General features: G+C 46.9%; 2 protein-coding genes across 2 annotated transcripts; one reads left to right on the forward strand and one right to left on the reverse strand.

The window, feature by feature from the left end:
* Positions 1-1,042: 1,042 nt before the first annotated feature.
* On the forward strand, positions 1,043-9,230 carry LOC119890587 (RNA-binding protein NOB1-like; the record flags this gene model as incomplete). Its single annotated transcript, XM_038701916.1, is given in 9 exon segments — positions 1,043-1,114; positions 1,147-1,153; positions 1,249-1,391; positions 5,152-5,295; positions 5,509-5,727; positions 5,942-6,039; positions 6,194-6,213; positions 6,216-6,337; positions 8,707-9,230. Coding segments are annotated over 9 exon segments (1,095 nt in total), but the record flags the coding sequence as incomplete, so codon positions are not given.
* Positions 9,231-9,762: 532 nt separating this feature from the next.
* LOC119890190 (conserved oligomeric Golgi complex subunit 8-like) lies at positions 9,763-16,412 on the reverse strand. The gene is made up of 5 exons (XM_038701322.1): positions 15,962-16,412; positions 13,977-14,184; positions 12,681-13,505; positions 12,424-12,592; positions 9,763-10,182 (listed from the first exon to the last, which is right to left on the reverse strand). Exons 1-5 carry the CDS (start codon positions 16,288-16,290, stop codon positions 9,848-9,850), a joined length of 1,866 nt encoding a protein of 621 aa, XP_038557250.1. The 5' UTR covers positions 16,291-16,412; the 3' UTR covers positions 9,763-9,847.
* Between the last annotated feature and the right edge of the window lie 1,019 nt (positions 16,413-17,431).

Consider the following 17,431-nt stretch of genomic DNA (forward strand, 5'->3'; position numbering starts at 1 on the left):
GTACAGATGCTGCTTTCACTGCTGTCAGAAACAACATGTAAATCAGAATGGTTTGAGGTAGTTTGAATATACACTAAGCAAAATTATAAAACGCAACACTTTTGTTTTTGCCCCCATTCATCATGAGCTGAACTCAAAGATCTAAGACTTTCTCTGTACACAAAAGGCCTATTTCTCTCAAATATTGTCCATAAATCTGTAAAATCTGTGTTAGTGAGCACTTCTCCTTTGCCCAGATAATCCATCCACCTCACAGGTGTGGCATATCAAGATGCTGATCAGACAGCATGGGGACTGCACAGGTGTGCCTTGGGCTGGCCAATAAAAGGCCTTAGGCGGCCACAATAAAAGGCCTTAGGCTGGCCACAATAAAAGGCCACCCCAAAATGTGCAGTTTCACTGTATTGGGGTCCGGAAACCAGTCAGTATCTGGTGTGACCACCATTTGCCTCACGCAGTGCAGACATCTCATTTGCATAGAGGTGATCAGGTTGTTGATTGTGGCCGGGATTGTTGGTCCATCCTCAACTGGCTGTGCGAAGTTCCAGTCAGGTCCACACCCCAACGAGGACGACGAGCATGCAGATGAGCTTCCCTGAGACGGTTCCTGGCGGTTTGTGTAGAAATTCTTTGGTTATGCAAACCGATTGTTGCAGCAGCTGTCCGGGTGGCTTCGTCTCAGACCATCTTGGAGCTGAAGATGCTGGATGGGAGGTCCTGGCTGATGTGGTTACACGTGGTCTGCGGTTGTGAGGCCGGGTTGGATGTACTGCCAAATTCTCTGAAACGCCTTTGGAGACGGCTTATGAACATTCAGTTCACGGGCAACAGCTCTGGTGGACAGTCAGCATGCCGATTGCACGCTCCCTCAAAACTTGTGACATCTGTGGCATCGTGCTGTGTGATGGAACTGCACGTTTTGGAGTTTGTGGGGGGAAAAACAAAAGTGTGTATGATTTTGTTCAGTGTATGATTTGCGTCTCTTTGATGGAGCTTGGCAGGTTGACTCTTTATCTCAGGGGACTAAATGTTTGTGTTTCAGGTAAAAGTCCAGAGCACGAAGCGCCACCCAGAGACTCCGCTTAACGTCGCAGGATTTCACTTCCCCTCCAAGGTAAAACTCTCTTGATAGTTTGACTTATCCAGCTCTGTCGTTTCTGAATAAGGACGATCATCTGCAGTCGCTATAAGTTGATTTAACCTGTCATTGAAGAGTAAAATCCAGTCTGTACCTTGATGCTCCTTCAGAAGCCGTGGACAGTTTGAACGTCCGACAGACTCCAACAAAGACGGAGACGTCGTCAGACCCTGCAGCCAGTGACGAGTTTAACAGCTTCCACTTCTGGAGAGAGCCGCTGCCGTCCATCGACAGCGACTTGCTGGAGTTACTGGTGAGTCGACCAACTGGAAGCGCTCCGTGGTTTTGTTAGGGTTGAATATATTGTAAAATGCGCTACTTTGGCTCTGATGTAGCTAGTTCTCTGTCTGTAGTCTCACTCAATGTCCCGCCCACGGCACTATCTGATTGGTTACACTCACAAGTAATAGCCTATCAACACTTGCGAGACATTTGCTCCGGTGAGTAGTGGAGCGTGTGTCGAAGGGAAGCCGGACTTTACTGCTGAAGCGGGAGTAAACATCACAATCTGATGATCTGTTTCTATAATGACGGCAGCCCACATGTCCCAACACACAGCTATGGGTTTACGCCTTTTAAATCAGCCGCTCTCCCCGAATCTGAGGATTTAAAAAAAACAGAATGTACAGAATGTAGCCTGTAGAAATGTTGAGGGAGGAAAAAAGTGCAGCAAAGTGCCGCAATATTACAGACTTTCTTTTTGTGCTGCTGTTACTTCTAGCTGAAGGCAGCAGTGATGATGTCTGCAGCAGGGGTGGGTACATCTAATGTAGGACTACTCTGAATGTCACTACATTTTTCCATTCATACCTTTTATAACTAACCAGTCGTAATCTGCATTTTGCTTCATTAACCGAAATGAGCTGTGATCCAGGCCGTGTGCGCGCGTTACACAGTGACAGAGCTGGGCAGATGCAATCTTTAACAACGGCAAGTGAAACACTTTCACTTTCCAAAAGCATCGTTAGTCTCTGCAGAACAAATGAAGACTACACACTGTAAGATCTATGTCAGATGCTCACTGCATTGATTGAGCTATATTTAAAAGTGTCCTGGTTGACTTTGGACATCAGCCTGTTTCTTTTCTTAATACACATCGGTTACTATTTGTTTTATAGCGATCATCTGACGGTGTCCATAAACAGACTGTCGCATGAAACTAATCTTTCACTCAGCAGCTACCAGCTGTTATTTAGTTTAGAGAGAGAGAGAGAGAAAATATGGTGGATATAACAGTCCTGTTAGGTTTTACACAGCTTCCTCTATATGTAGGTTTACCTGCTTCAACAACGAGCTGCTCCGTGTTACTGCTACAATCATTCTTTGCGTTGTGAAGATTATTTAGATGCTTCAGGAATAATCAGTTTTATTGGCAGCCTGTGCTGCTGCATAATAAAGATAACAAATGTTGGCTTGGCAGCAAAAGTGATTTTAATGGGGTCTTATAAACACCTTCATGGAGATTAAAAAGGAAAATATTGCATAAATAGCTAAATTACAGATAATCAGCTTCTTCACTGCATTTGCAGGAATATTTTAATGTGCTACTTAAAAAAATAAACTCATCAAGTTGCCTAGTCTAGACATTTTAACTGTGATAGCCTATCTTAACCTTTCCTCATGTGGACACATAGGGGCTGTGATCCTGCACAACAAAACATGCAAGAATTAAATCCCCACACTACCATGGATAGTAGTGGTGCAACGGGTTGCAGAATCCGTGCTATGGATCCCGTCCACACGGTGCGGATTGATTCCAAAGTTTATGATGATTTATCATGTTTGACCTCTCAAAATATCCTTTATTCTGGAAATGTCAGAGAACCCAGTTAGATTCTGAACGTGCAGAACTTTCAACATGAGCAGAAAATCTGCTGAAACACTGAATTAATGATTTAATTTATTATTGATGAGGTAAAAAGGTGCCACATGCACATTTAAAGAGGTACCTCAGTCAGTCACGTCTGCGTGTGTTGATTCAGCAGTGATGATATAAAAGTTGATCTACAGGAGAAACATATCTGAAAGCTGAGAGCTGCTCTGCATTATATTCTGTTACAGTTTTAGATTTTAAATTGATTTATTATACTTTTATTAAACCAGAAAAACTCTTTTTCCAAGAGTGTCCTGGCCGAGGCAGGCAGTAGTACAATTGCACATTTAAGATGGAAATAAATAATCAGTTGCAAGGTCATAAAATATCAAAATGTTCTTAAATATTCACCACAAGGACGATCAAACGAGTAATCATAACATCTGAAGGCAGAATTGCCAGCCTTCAAGTCCTTTAAAAGCAACCAGTGAAAACAGCTTGAGTCAATTATTATGTGAAGATATGAAGTTTTAAGGGCTGGGCTAAGCGCCCAATGTTTCAAGATCCTAAAAACGCCCCTGACACAGAGTCAGGCTTTTCACTGCATCGCAACAAAACATGGTGGTTAAGCTTTTCTGAAATTAAAACCAGGGACATTTTTGGTTTGTTGGCCAGTATGTTATTAAAAATATAATGTTATTATACATGAAATAAAAAGGGGGACAATTACCGTTTTATAATCTGTCAAAAATAACTTTGAGGCAGAAACTACCATTCAGTCAATAAGTAGAGGCTTCACTTTCTGGCAAGTAGAATACTGCATGTTTGTGTGTGTTTGGCCATTTGAAGGTATTTTAAGAGGTAAAAAGTACTAGGTGAGTTATAATCTGTCAAATATAACTAACCCTCATGAATATAATCAAGTCATTTCACTTTCTGGCAAGTAGAATAATGCATTACATAGACTGTATTGGCCATTTAAATTTACTTCAACAGGTAAAAAGATCAAAAGGTCATAAGGATAACTGCAAATTTATTTAAATATAACGCAACAGTAACTCATGTTAATTATAGGCTACAGTCTGTTTTCTAAATATAAACAAGGCTGCACATCCATGATGCGAATCTCCTGTTGCACCAAAGGCACTCTATTGGACTGAGATCTGGTGAGTCATTGTCATGTTCAAGAAGCCAGTTTGAGATGGTTGAGCTTTGTGACATGGTGCTTATTATCCTGCTGGAAGTAGAAAACGGTACACTGTGGTCATAAAGTGCTGGACATGGTCAGCAACAATATCCAGGTAGGCTGTCGTGTGTAAACGATGCTCGGTTGGTACTGAGGGGCCCAAAGTGTTCACTGAACAGTTATCGGGACATTAACCGGACGGCGTTTCCATGACTAGATTTATCAGCTATAGGAATATGAATCGACTAACGTTAGGCTATGAAGAAATACAGAAGCCGTTGCCATGGTTACTATTTATTGACCGCCTTCCGCCTTCAAGAGAAGTGTGAAAAGGCCTTAACACACCAGCAGCCTGAAACCGTCGACACGAGGCAGGATGGATCCATGCTTTCATGTTGTTTACGCCACATTCTGACCCGACCACCTGGAGGTCGCAGCTGAAATGGAGACTCATCAGACCAGGCAACGTTTTTCCAATCTTCTGTTGTCCAGTTTTGTAGTTTCCTGTTCTCAGCTGACAGGAGTGGCCCCCGCTGTGGTCTTCTGCTGCTGTAGCCCGTCTGCTTCGAGGTTGGAGTGTTGTGTTCAGAGATGGTATTCTGCATGCCTTGGTTGTAACGAGTGGTTATTTGAGTTACTGTTGCCTTCCTGTCATCTTGAACCAGTCTGACATCAACAAGGCGTTTCCAGCAGCTCACTGGATGTTTCCTCTTTTCGGAGCGTTCTCTGTAAACCCTGGAGATGGTTCTGCGTGAAAATCCCAGTAGTCACTTAAATCCCCTTTCTGATGCTCAGTTTGACCTTCAGCACGTTGTCTTGACCACGTCTACGTGCCTAAATGCATTGAGTTGCTGCCATGTGATTGGCTGATTAGCTATTTGTGTGAACAACATGTGTACCTATTAAAGTGGCCGGTGAATGTTTACATTTTACTTGTGCGTTGGTTTCTGCCTCCACCTTTACAGCACTGGATTGGTCGCTAGTAAAATTGACTTAAAAGCTCTTGCTCTTCAGGATCCGGTGGAGGTTCTGAATTTGAGGAACAAACAGAAACCGACGACCACCTGCCAGCCGTCTTCTAGCAGTGACGAGTTTGACAGCTTTCACTTCTGGAGAGATCCGCTGCCGTCTATTGACAGCGACCTGCTGGAGTTACTGGTGAGTTTAAGAAAGAGTCAGTTTCCGCATGGATCAGGACACAAACACGACTCTGGTGAGATCTTGCTGGTCTGCGTCTGCTGAAGGTGGAAGCGGCAGGTTTACAGCACGTTAATGTCCTGATGCAGCTTTAAACTGTAGAGAAACTGTGGGTCTGGGCCCTGACTGGCTGACAGTAGCAGCGCCTGACTGTTGACCTCTTCTTGTTCGCAGAAAGAGAACGGCGTCTCGCCATCAGAGAGCCGGCTGGACGCAGCACGGCAGACAGAGGAACCAGAGGACCAATCAGACGAGGAGGAGGAGGAGGATGACGATGACGGAGGTGGTTGGATCACTCCCAGTAACATCAAACAGGTGAAGATGGAGTCGGCTGATTGGACGGCTCCTGCTGATGTCATCGTCGGGTGTCTGACCACCGACTTCGCCATGCAGGTAACAAACCTGTCGGTGATGTCACCACTAAAGTTATCCTGTTAACGTTATTTAATTTAAGATGGATATATTTATATTTTTTACCATTAATCATTGAGTCTATAAATGTCATAAAAAGGTGAAATGCTTCCCAGAGTGCCGTCTGTTTGACGGTTATTAGAATACTTGCAGGTATTCTGCCAATCATTTCAGCTCTTTTCTCTGATCTTTCCAGAACGTCCTGATTCAGATCGGACTTCACGTTCTCTCTGTTAACGGGATGGTGATCAAACAGGCGAGGAACTACATCCTGAGGTGTCACGCCTGCTTTAAGTGAGTACATGTGAAATTCAAAGAGAAACTTAAATAATGAAAAGTGAAATATAAACAGAAGAATTGAGATTTTGCTATTGAAGTGAAACTGAGTGAAATAAAATAGACGCTGTTACATGTTGATCAGCATTCAAAGCTGCGTGTTTTAATTCAGGACGACGAGCAACATGAACAAGTGTTCTGTCCTCACTGTGGAAACAAGACGCTGAAGAAGCTGGCGGTGACGCTCAGCGAGGACGGCAGCGTGCAGATGCATTTCTCCAAAAACCCCAAAGTGCTGAACCCGAGAGGGCTGAGGGTGAGACATGCACACACACTCATGTACACTCAGAGTTTACACCCAGGACATGTGTAGTCAGGAGCGCTCTGTGTGGCGTGTTTCGGCCTTATTGACCCCCTCTGTGTGGCGTGTTTCGGCCTTATTGACCCCCTCTGTGTGGTGTTTTTCGGCCTTATTGACCCCTCTGTGTGGCGTTTTTCGGCCTTATTGACCCCTCTGTGTGGTGTTTTTCGGCCTTATTGACCCCTCTGTGTGGTGTTTTTCGGCCTTATTGACCCCTCTGTGTGGTGTTTTCGGCCTTATTGACCCCTCTGTGTGGTGTTTTTCGGCCTTATTGACCCCTCTGTGTGGTGTTTTTCGGCCTTATTGACCCCCTGTGTTTCGGCCTTATTGACCCCGCCCACCCGTGTGGCGTGTTTCGGCCTTATTGACCCCGCCCACCCGTGTGGTGTTTTTCGGCCTTATTGACCCCCTCTGTGTGGCGTGTTTCGGCCTTATTGACCCCCCCCCCCCCCGCCGTGTGGTGTTTTTCGGCCTTATTGACCCCTGTGTTTTGGCCTCATTGAACCCTCTGTGGGGCGTGTTTCAGCCTTATTGACCCCCCCCCCCCCCGTGTGGTGTGTTTCGGCCTTATTGACCCCCCCCCCGGGTGGTTTTTTCGGCCTTATTGACCCCTGTGTTTTCGCCTCTTTCACCCCTCTGTGGGGCGTGTTTCAGCCTTATTGACCCCCCCCCCCGTGTGGCGTGTTTCGGCCTCATTGACCCCTCTGTGGGGCATGTTTCAGCCTTATTGACCCCTGTGTTTCGGCCTTATTGACCCCCTCTGTGTGGCGTGTTTCAGCCTTATTGACCCCCTCTGTGTGGCGTGTTTCAGCCTTATTGACCCCTCTGTGTGGTGTGTTTCAGCCTTATTGACCCCCTCTGTGTGGCGTGTTTCAGCCTTATTGACCCCCTCTGTGTGGCGTGTTTCAGCCTTATTGACCCCTCTGTGTGGTGTGTTTCGGCCTTATTGACCCCCTCTGTGTGGTGTGTTTCGGCCTTATTGACCCCCTCTGTGTGGCGTGTTTCAGCCTTATTGACCCCTCTGTGTGGCGTGTTTCAGCCTTATTGACCCCTCTGTGTGGTGTGTTTCGGCCTTATTGACCCCCTCTGTGGGGCGTGTTTCAGCCTTATTGACCCCTCTGTGTGGTGTGTTTCGGCCTTATTGACCCCCTCTGTGTGGTGTGTTTCGGCCTTATTGACCCCCTCTGTGGGGCGTGTTTCAGCCTTATTGACCCCTCTGTGTGGTGTGTTTCGGCCTTATTGACCCCCTCTGTGTGGCGTGTTCCGGCCTTATTGACCCTTCTGTGTGGTGTGTTTCGGCCTCATTGACCCCTCTGTGGGGCGTGTTTCAGCCTTATTGACCCCTGTGTTTCGGCCTTATTGACCCCTCTGTGTGGCGTGTTTCGGCCTCATTGACCCCTCTGTGGGGCGTGTTTCGGCCTTATTGACCCCTGTGTTTCGGCCTTATTGACCCCTCTGTGTGGCGTGTTTCGGCCTTATTGACCCCCCCCGTGTGATGTTTTTCGGCCTCATTGACCCCTCTGTGTGGCATGTTTCGGCCTCATTGACCCCTCTGTGTGGCGTGTTTCGGCCTCATTGACCCCTCTGTGTGGCGTGTTTTGGCCTCATTGACCCCTCTGTGTGTTTTTCGGCCTTATTGACCCTTCTGTGTGGTGTGTTTCGGCCTCATTGACCCCTCTGTGGGGCGTGTTTCAGCCTTATTGACCCCTGTGTTTCGGCCTTATTGACCCCTCTGTGTGGCGTGTTTCGGCCTCATTGACCCCTCTGTGTGGCGTGTTTCGGCCTCATTGACCCCTCTGTGTGGCGTGTTTCGGCCTCATTGACCCCTCTGTGTGGTGTGTTTCGGCCTCATTGACCCCTCTGTGGGGCGTGTTTCGGCCTTATTGACCCCTGTGTTTCGGCCTTATTGACCCCTCTGTGTGGCGTGTTTCGGCCTTATTGACCCCCCCCCGTGTGATGTTTTTCGGCCTCATTGACCCCTCTGTGTGGCGTGTTTCGGCCTCATTGACCCCTCTGTGTGGTGTGTTTCGGCCTCATTGACCCCTGTGTGTGGTGTGTTTCGGCCTTATTGACCCTCTCTGTGTGGTGTTTTTCAGCCTTATTGACCCTCTCTGTGTGGTGTTTTTCGGCCTTATTGACCCTCTCTGTGTGTGTTTCGGCCTTATTGACCCTCTCTGTGTGGTGTTTTTCAGCCTTATTGACCCTCTCTGTGTGGTGTTTTTCGGCCTTATTGACCCCCTCTGTGTGGTGTTTTTTGGCCTTATTGACCCCCTCTGTGTGGTGTTTTTTGGCCTTATTGACCCCCTCTGTGTGGTGTGTTTCAGCACTCGCTGCCTCTGCCTCAGGGAGGGAAACACGGCAACAACCCCCAGCTGGTGGAGGACCAGCGTGCCCCCCAGCAGAGACTCTCCCGCAAAGCTCGTCAGAAGACCGACGTCTTCAACCCGGACTACGTGGCCGGAGCGTCACCTTTTTGCGAGAATGACATCTACAGTCGAGCGGCCAACCTGCAGATCAGAGACGGCCAGAGTGGGGGTGGAAGGAGACGAGCCAACCCCAACGCCACTCACAAGAAGTTTGTCAAGAAGAAGTGAGAGCTTTTGGATTTGGACACATAAAAACGCATCATCTGAGTTATTTGACATTAAATTTAAAGGACCTTACAGAGTGTAGTCTGCTTTCCAAACTCTAGGTCAAACATGCAGAAACAGTCCTTAAAATACAAAACCAGCATTTTCTCCCTCAAAAGATTTTCAACAGACGAGACTTTGTTAAATCAGCTTTGAATGTTGACGTATCAATATAATGTATCTATATTCTTCCCAAATAAATGTTAAAATCCACTTCAGCTGTTGCAGATTGTCTTTTTATTGAATCACTTTATTTAAATATTACCCCTCTTACATAAACACATTTGATTCTCAGATTATCCTTCAATCTAGATCTTAAAAAAGAAAATAGGAGTTTTTTTGCAGTTGTTTTTCCTCTTCGTGTAACTAGGCTAGCAGTTCCCCCTGCTTGCAGTCTTTGTGCTAAGCTAGGCTAAACACACCTGGAGCTCTTTGGTCTGAACACAGTCAGTCTTTTTAAAGCGCTGTTTCTTTGACTGGAATGTGAACACTTGTTTGGGACTACAACCTGCATCAACGAAGGCACTTGAAAAGGTGAGTGAGAGAAAATATCTTGCTTTACCTCACCTGCGTTAATCACTGTAGTGTAAAATGGAAATAAACAGACTTGAAATCACGATTAAACTGAAATGCTTCCTGTGTAGACGAACACACAGGTGATCTCCTGCTGCTGTGGTTTGATCCATTTCTGTTGATTTTGCCTCAGACAACAGTGACCGTCCTAAACCTTGAATTAAGGGTCGGAGCAGCGAAGGAGAGGAATTTCAATTTATTATTTAAATGTCCACAAAATAAGACGCATCCATCACCAGATCCCAGAGTCACCATCAACTTATTACTCCAAAGAGAAGTCTTCGTCCTGTAGCGACTCTTCGTCTCGTTCCTCAGACTTCAGCTCCGTCAGTTCAGCGCTCGGCTCAGAGTCTATAAGGCCGGACCGGGTTGACGCCGGGTCTGGACGTCCTGCCTCCACGGTGACGTCAGGATCCGATACTGGTTCTTTGAGTTGTGTCTCAAATGTCAGGCTGCCCAGTTCGCTGGCGATGTCGACATCTGGTACTGGCTGTAGCACCTCCCTTGGTGGAAGCACAAACTGCAGAGGCTCGAGGACTGCGGGGAGGTCGATGCAGCCCAAACTGCCGTACCTGTGCAGCTGAGTCGGAGGAACACCTGCAGAACAACAGAACAGGTTCAAGCACGCCTTTATGTTTAACTCTGTGGCCGACCAGTGTTGGGACGTAAAGAACATACAGATGATGATTTCTTCCTACCAGCTGTGGGGCTAAAACTAATTTGATGAATACATTTTCTCTTTTCTCATCCTGTGGTACTACAAAGGTTCTGGGTCACTATACTCATTAGTAGGTCTGAACCATTAATTGCATTTGCGATTATGGTCACATGACACACGGAAGTAAAGCCGTCTGCAGAGGGAGCATCAACTTGGTTATGCTGCACCGTGAGTTGTTGTACAATGTCTGCAGGATTGACAGAAGCTTTAGTGTCAAACAGGGAATAAAATTAGTACCCACCACCCGTGGGTAAAATGCAAAACAGAAAGACACCAGTCAGGTCAGGGGAATATCTGTGAAACGGCGTTTCAAACCTAACTCGCAAGTCTGAAAGAGACCCAGTCTGTCCCGAGTTACAGTTCGCTGCTAACCAGCACCATCGGACGACTACGGGGGGACTCCGGTGTTGTCGGAGAGTTACAGAGCTTGTCTATTAGACGTGAGAAGCGTCACTTGGTTTTCTTCCGTTGGCCAACTTCTGAATTAAACCTCAAACTTGAGGTTTTTTCTTGCTGGGATCCAGAAAAGAGGTTTTTGTTGAGATATGGACTCGTGGAGATTAAAACGAGAAGGACTCATTAATTTGAGGTAGAATTGTGGGTTTTGTAATGAGCACTTACTATAATGTTATAATACTCTGTTGAACTTGTTTATCTTCTGGTCTGTAGTTATTCCTACCTGTTAATATTATATTATTTAATAACGTGACTTGACTCAAATTATCTTGCTCTGAAATTATTATAATTTGATACTACTTCTCCACCATTGCTCATAATTCAACCCATTTTATCATGGCTGACTTATACAGTAATAAAACCGGATCGATCGTGCATCTTTAATTGAAATACCTGGTTGTTAAGTAAAGTGGAGTAATTGTCATGTACTGAAAGACACGGGTCCTTTTTGTTCATGCAATCATGCATGTAATGTTTTTGTGTAAATATATCGAACATTGAATGACAACATTATTACATTAAATGGTGCCTAAATTAGCTGAATTTTATTCCCTTATGTCAATTATTAAAAAATAATTGCATATTGTTTAAAAAAAATATCACAATTAGATGAGTTTCCAAAATCGTTCAGTCCTACTCATTAGGATTTATGCTCTGGATGGAGCAGGAAAATCTACTAATGTCACAGCAAACTGCTGCCGTGTTTCGTAAAACATCTTCAGTTAGAGTTCAGAGAAACTCCTGAAAGTAATGTTTAAGGCTCCTCAGCTTCTGGTCTGATGGAGGTCCAGAAGACCCCTGAGTCTGCAGATCATACGACTTATCAGGTCACGTTTTTGAAAGAATAGAACGATAGACCTGTAATATGTAGTTTTATAAAGACTCAATTAGCTCAATGACAAATTGCACACAGCTCTTCTCTAAAACTACAAGTTCACACTTGTTACGAGATCCAATACTTGGGACAACATGACTCGTTTTTCTAGCTAACGGAGATCCAACAAGTGGAAGACGGTGACAAATGCAGCTGCGTCACAACGCCATCGTGTATGGAAGCCGGGGTGAAGTTAGTTTAATATTTAACATTGGTCGGTTTTCGCAGCCATTTCTTTGTCAAATCCTGGATTTCTCCCAGTTGTGTCAGGCTGCAGCGTATCCCCCCCCCGCCCCCAATAAACATGGAAGTTTTCATTTCTGCCGTATGTGCCGGGTGAGCAATTCTCTGAATATGCGCCATCTTTGGGTTTGGCCTCCGTCTAATAATATACCCACGGAACAGACCGAGGTCTCGGTCTTTAGGTTCTGCTGTCAGCTGTACTGAGCACCAGAGGGGTCCAGAGGATAATCTGGATTTAGATTATTGAGCTAAAAGAAGGAATCTGTACAGACATCTGCTGATCAGAAAGTTCACTATAAATATAAACAGACTGTCTCCCTCTGATTAAAACTGTGTTTTGATGTGATATTAATGTGGGATAAGAGACTGAAGAACTGAAAATATTATCCGAACATGTTGCTTTATGAGACCCTCTAAATCAAACTGGACCTCGGCCTGAGGTTTAAGTTGAGGTCTGGATTCTGTTTGTGTGTGGCTCCAGATCGCTGTAACCATTAGTGTTTTGAGGAAAATAAAGAACAGAGAGAGAAACAACCAGGATCCTCACCCAGAATGAGAGCGATCTGAGCCGGAGGAAACAGGACCTGCAGACAGCGGTTGAGGAACGGCAGCAGGTCGTCAGCGTACGAACAGCAGAACTGAAGGAACAGCTCCTTCTCCCTGCTGCTGAAGGCCGACTCCTCCGCCCGGTGGAACACCAGAATCTGACGGGTCACCTGACAGGAAACAAGAGAGGCGACACTCAACACACCGGTACAGATATGCCTGGTCACCTGACAGGAACTTGTTTACTTCCTATCTCACCATCTTGAGGCCGTCTTCGAGACACGTGGTGACGTCACGAGCCAGTCCGACGGGGCAGCAGAGTCTGAGGTCGTTGAAGGCGGTCAGGATGTTGTTGAGGAACCAGGCCAGCGGCTGGAAGTCCAGCAGCATCATCGGGGGCTGCAGGGTGCCGGGCTGGGTGCCGGGGGCCACGGGGGGGATGGTCGCTCCCAGCACCGAGGGCAGGGAGGTGAGCATGTACAGGTTCATGTCCTCCTGGAACTTCTCCACCGCCTCCTGCACGGCTTTGCGGAACGTCTCCGCCGCCACGCGCTGGAACATGGGCGCCAGCTGCCCGCGGAAGTCCGCCCCAACCCTGCTGAAGGACAGGCCAAAGTACATGCACTGACCCAGCAGGGAGTCCAGACGGCCCCCCACGCCCCGCTGCAGGTCCCTGTCTAAAGTCTCCAGGAACTCAGACACCTTATGCACCACCCAGCCGTGGAAAATGGCGCCCTCGTTCACTGCGATCTGTCCGCTGGCGGGGAGCACCAGCGGGTCCTCGTCAGAGAAGATGGCTCTGTACTGGGTGATGATGTCGAAGAGGTGGACTCTGCAGGCCTCGATGGTTTTGGTAATGTGGAAGTAGGGGTCGTCTTCAGGGATGGCGGCGAGGATGGAGTGCAGCCAGGTGCCGCGCGCCTGCAGGAACTTTACCCGCAGCTCCGCCTCCGTGAACACGTCCATCCTCCGCAGGTAGCCAATCACGCGCAGGCAGACAGGAAGCTGCGAGTTGCTGCGCAGTTGCTGCAGCAGCTGGTTGAGCATCAGCTGAGTCGACTGACGCACTTCACGCACGATACTCTGAGGATACAAGACGTCTCAGATCAGCTGTGATTGGTCGATTAATCAGTGCGTCAACATAAAATTTATCTGCAACTGTTGATAATCGATTGATAATTTTATTTTTCAAGTTAAAACCGTAAAAAACATTCTCTGGTGGAAGCTTTTCCAACGTCTGAGTAAACTGAATCTTTGGGTTTTGGACTGTTGGTTGAACAAAACTAAATGTCTGACGACGTCAAGCAGCAACAAGAGCTTCGGATCTTTTTTTTTTCCTTCTACGGCTGCAACTGATAATTATTTTCATCATTTTATTTATATAATTCTTTATGTCTATTAATTACTGAGTTCATAAAATGCTCAGGGTGACGTCTTCAAAATTCCAAAACTCAAAGATGTTCAGTTTCCATGCAGATGACACTCTCTTAATTTTCTGTCACCTCTAAGTTTTCATCTTTATAACAACACTTTCTCAGGTGGACCTGGACTCACCTGGATGACTAGGAGCGAGGAGTGCTTCCTCTCCAGCCTCTTGACGTACGCCGCCAGCTCCAGAGCCTCCTCGTAGTAGCCATTGCGGACGCAGGTGTCCATGAGCTGAGGGATCTCCAGGATCTCCAGGATCTCGGTGTGACGGTTCAGCGTGAGGCTGTTCATCCGGCGACTGACCCCGATCTCCTCCGCCTCCTTCATGAACCCCCTGAACACAAACACCTATAGTTTCACACTCAAAGCACATTCGACTTATTCTGGGACCAGATTGGGAATCTCAGTCTTGGCGTGTTTTGCGTCCATGGATGGATTACCGAACGGGCCTACCGGGCACAGAAACGAGGGGCCTGAGGGGGTTAAGGGGCCCCTGGTCTAGAGCTTCTATTTGAAGTTGACTGTCACAGAGATAGGTGTCATTTACACTGGGGACCCTTGAGACACGGCCGTCACTTTTGAAAGCATAAATAGTTAAAAGTGTTCTGGAAAAAAAACAACAAAAAAAATGTAAACTAAGAAATGAAAAGCTAAAAAAACAAAAACAAGATACTTATTATAAATTGACTTGATGACTTGTGCACTGATCAGTAACTTCTTCCTGACACAGTTTCTTTTTGGCTTTCCGGAGGGGAAGACTAACTCATGACACACCAGGGATGATAGTTGATCTACAGGAGAGACAGATCTGAAAGCAGCACAGAATGGCCGAGAGCTGCACTGACTTAAGAGTTTGAATTGTTACCTGCGGCCTAAATTTTGTGTTTCCCTTTACAGAAATAAAAACATTTTCACCAAAAATTGGTGCAGATTGCTGAAAATTAGGTGTTTAATGCTGAAAATTTTCTATGAGAGGACCCCCAGCACTGAATAGAGTGTTAAACTATCTTCTCGTCTCGTTCTCATGAATCCAATATCGTGGATCATCACGTCTCGTGAGTTTAGTGTCGTCACACCTCTAATCTGAGCCCTGGTGTCCCCTCCACCTCGGTCACAGAGGTAACGTCCTGAACACAGTTCTGTGCTCCTGTTTAACTTGTAACATGGCAAACTAATTCATGGTTCCCAGATACTCAGTGGGCCCCTGGAAACATTTAACTGGGTCCCCGCTGTCTCAAGATATTCAGTTTAGACAAAGACAAAAAAAGAAGTATGGGAACAAGATCAACTGGACCAGGTACCACGGCGTGGTGATCGCTCAGAGGAGAGGAAAGAGAGCCGGGACAGGAGCCATGTTGGTCCACCTTGGACTTAAGGCTGCTCCTAAAGGTCCAGTCTGGACAAAATGGGACTCATGTTGGCCAAACAACTGAAGTCAGAGACTGTTGAGCCGACATCTTTAGAGAGACCTGATCACGCTCGGCAGGTGGTCCATGTTCAGAGCTGTCAGAGCAAGACTCCGGCGAGATGAGAGGAAGTGGACTTTAACTTAAAGGTGAAACCAGACTATCGTCTTGTTGCTGCGGTTTCCATTCTCCAAGATGCAAATTTAAAACAAATGCACTGCAGAATGTGAGGGGGCCTCAAAATCAGGCAGTCATGCAGGTGTTGCTTTAATGCCCCATTAATTTATTTCAGTTCAGTAATAAAACAGATCTGCAAAAACACTAATAACCAACTATTGAACCTGGAGCTCTTTGCCAGGTAGTTTCCCCCTTAAATCTAAAAGTTACCTTAAAAAGCCTTCATGAAAGAATAAAGTCCAAATGAGACAATAATGTCTCTTTAATCTCGAAATTTTAACTTTATTCTCGAAAAGCAAGTAAACAAAATCTTTTATCCTCCTATTTTTTTTTCCTTATGTGGTATATTCTGAATAAATCCATGAAAAAACAACAACATTTTGATAAACTGTTCTGTAAATGATGTCTGGTTATTATCACAATAAACCCACAGATTAAATGTATCTGGCGCTCATCAACAATAATTAATGTTTACAATTAAACAATTTAACTGTCGCCTTATTGAACCTGTTCACCAGCAGCACCCACCTGCATCTCTCCCCGAAGCCGGGCAGCTTGTCCAGCAGCCGGGACACGCTGCCCTCCACCCGGCCGAAGTCCCGGTAGATGTGCTCGGTGCAGTCTGCGGTCCGGATGAAGGTCTGGTAGTTGGAGAAGGCCAGTTCCCGGGTCTGCTGCAGGATCTGGGCCCGCTCCTCCGCCAGACGCTCCGGCTCCCGGACCAGCTTGTCCAGCCCGAAGGAGCTCAGCTCGGACAGGTAGGCCGCGAAGTCCGGGTTGTCCCTCCTGCTGTCCGGGAAGCTGTCCTTAAAGATCGACGCCAGGATGCTCTCGTCCTCCACGTCCACCGCCGCCATGTTGGATCCGGTTCTGAATAACAGCGGTTTATCAGAGAAACGCGTTAACTCATTAAACCGGGTTGTAACGTCACGGTGCGTCAGAAAGTTAGTTCTCCAGAGGCGGTGTTGACAAACCACGTCCGGGTTCTTCTCCTCCTCCTTCCTCCTGTGCGTCCACCCGCAGCGGTACCGCCCCCTGCTGTCAAACACGTCACAGGGTTTCCTGTAAACATTGAACAGAACATGGTCAGAAAATAATAATAGAATAATAAGGAACGTGTGGCCAGTATGTGGCGTGAGGTTCTGGTCCTGATGGCCCGCAGCCTCAGAAGGGAGTGAGAGTCCTGGAGAGGTTCAGGTCCTGGAGGGGTACTGGTCCTGGAGCGGTACTGGTCCTGGAGGGTTACTGGTCCTGCAGGGGTTCAGGTCCTGGAGGGGTTCAGGTCCTGGAGGGGTACAGGTCCTGGAGGGTTACAGGTCCTGCAGGGGTACAGGTCCTGGAGGGGTACAGGTCCTGGAGCAAAACTGGTCCTGGAGGCGTACAGGTCCTGGAGGGTTACAGGACATGGAGCAGTACTGGTCCTGGAGGGTTACAGGTCATGGAGCAGTTCAGGTCCTGGAGCGATACTGGTCCTGGAGGCGTACAGGTCCTGGAGGGGTACTGGTCCTGGAGGCGTACAGGTCCAGAAGAGATGGAAGATTGCGGCCGATCACCTTCTCTGCAGAGCGTCTGAGACGCTGCAGCCTGCCGCTGTCCCTGCAGTAGCAGCAGGAACCAGATGGTGATGGAGGAGGTGAGGATGGGGACTCAGTGATGGCGGTGTAGAAGTGCACCATCATGGTTTTGCCCATTGAGGTCCTGGAAGCTGAAAAAGTCCACAGTGGCGACCGTGGAGTCACGCAGGATGATGGGGGAGGGTGGGGCCGGACTCTTTCTAAAATCCACAGTCTTCAGAGCGTTGAGCTCCAGGTGGTTCTGGCTGCACCAGGTCACCAGACGCTCAGTCTCATCCCCACCGGAGATGAGCCCAAATAATTTGGGGCAATAAAAACAATAATTTTATAAAAATATTTTTTAAATGCAATAAAAAAAAGCTGCTTTTATGTTAACTTTAAGCTTGTAAAGTATTTTTTTTTATTATTTGAATAAAATGGGAGA

Source organism: Micropterus salmoides, unplaced genomic scaffold (assembly GCF_014851395.1).
Source record: "Micropterus salmoides isolate LMB-PRFRI ecotype aquatic unplaced genomic scaffold, ASM1485139v1 Ms_hic_scaffold_6, whole genome shotgun sequence".
NCBI lineage: Eukaryota > Metazoa > Chordata > Actinopteri > Centrarchiformes > Centrarchidae > Micropterus > Micropterus salmoides.

Excerpts from the sequence above, each read along its gene's own strand:
- LOC119890190 (XM_038701322.1), bottom strand. The coding sequence starts at position 16,290 with ATGGCGGCGGTGGACGTGGAGGACGAGAGCATCCTGGCGTCGATCTTT. Across the intron at positions 13,506-13,976 it reads CCTCGCTCCTAGTCATCCAG|AGTATCGTGCGTGAAGTGCG; the intron begins GTGAGTCCAGGT and ends TTGTATCCTCAG. Across the intron at positions 12,593-12,680 it reads TCGAAGACGGCCTCAAGATG|GTGACCCGTCAGATTCTGGT; the intron begins GTGAGATAGGAA and ends GTTTCCTGTCAG.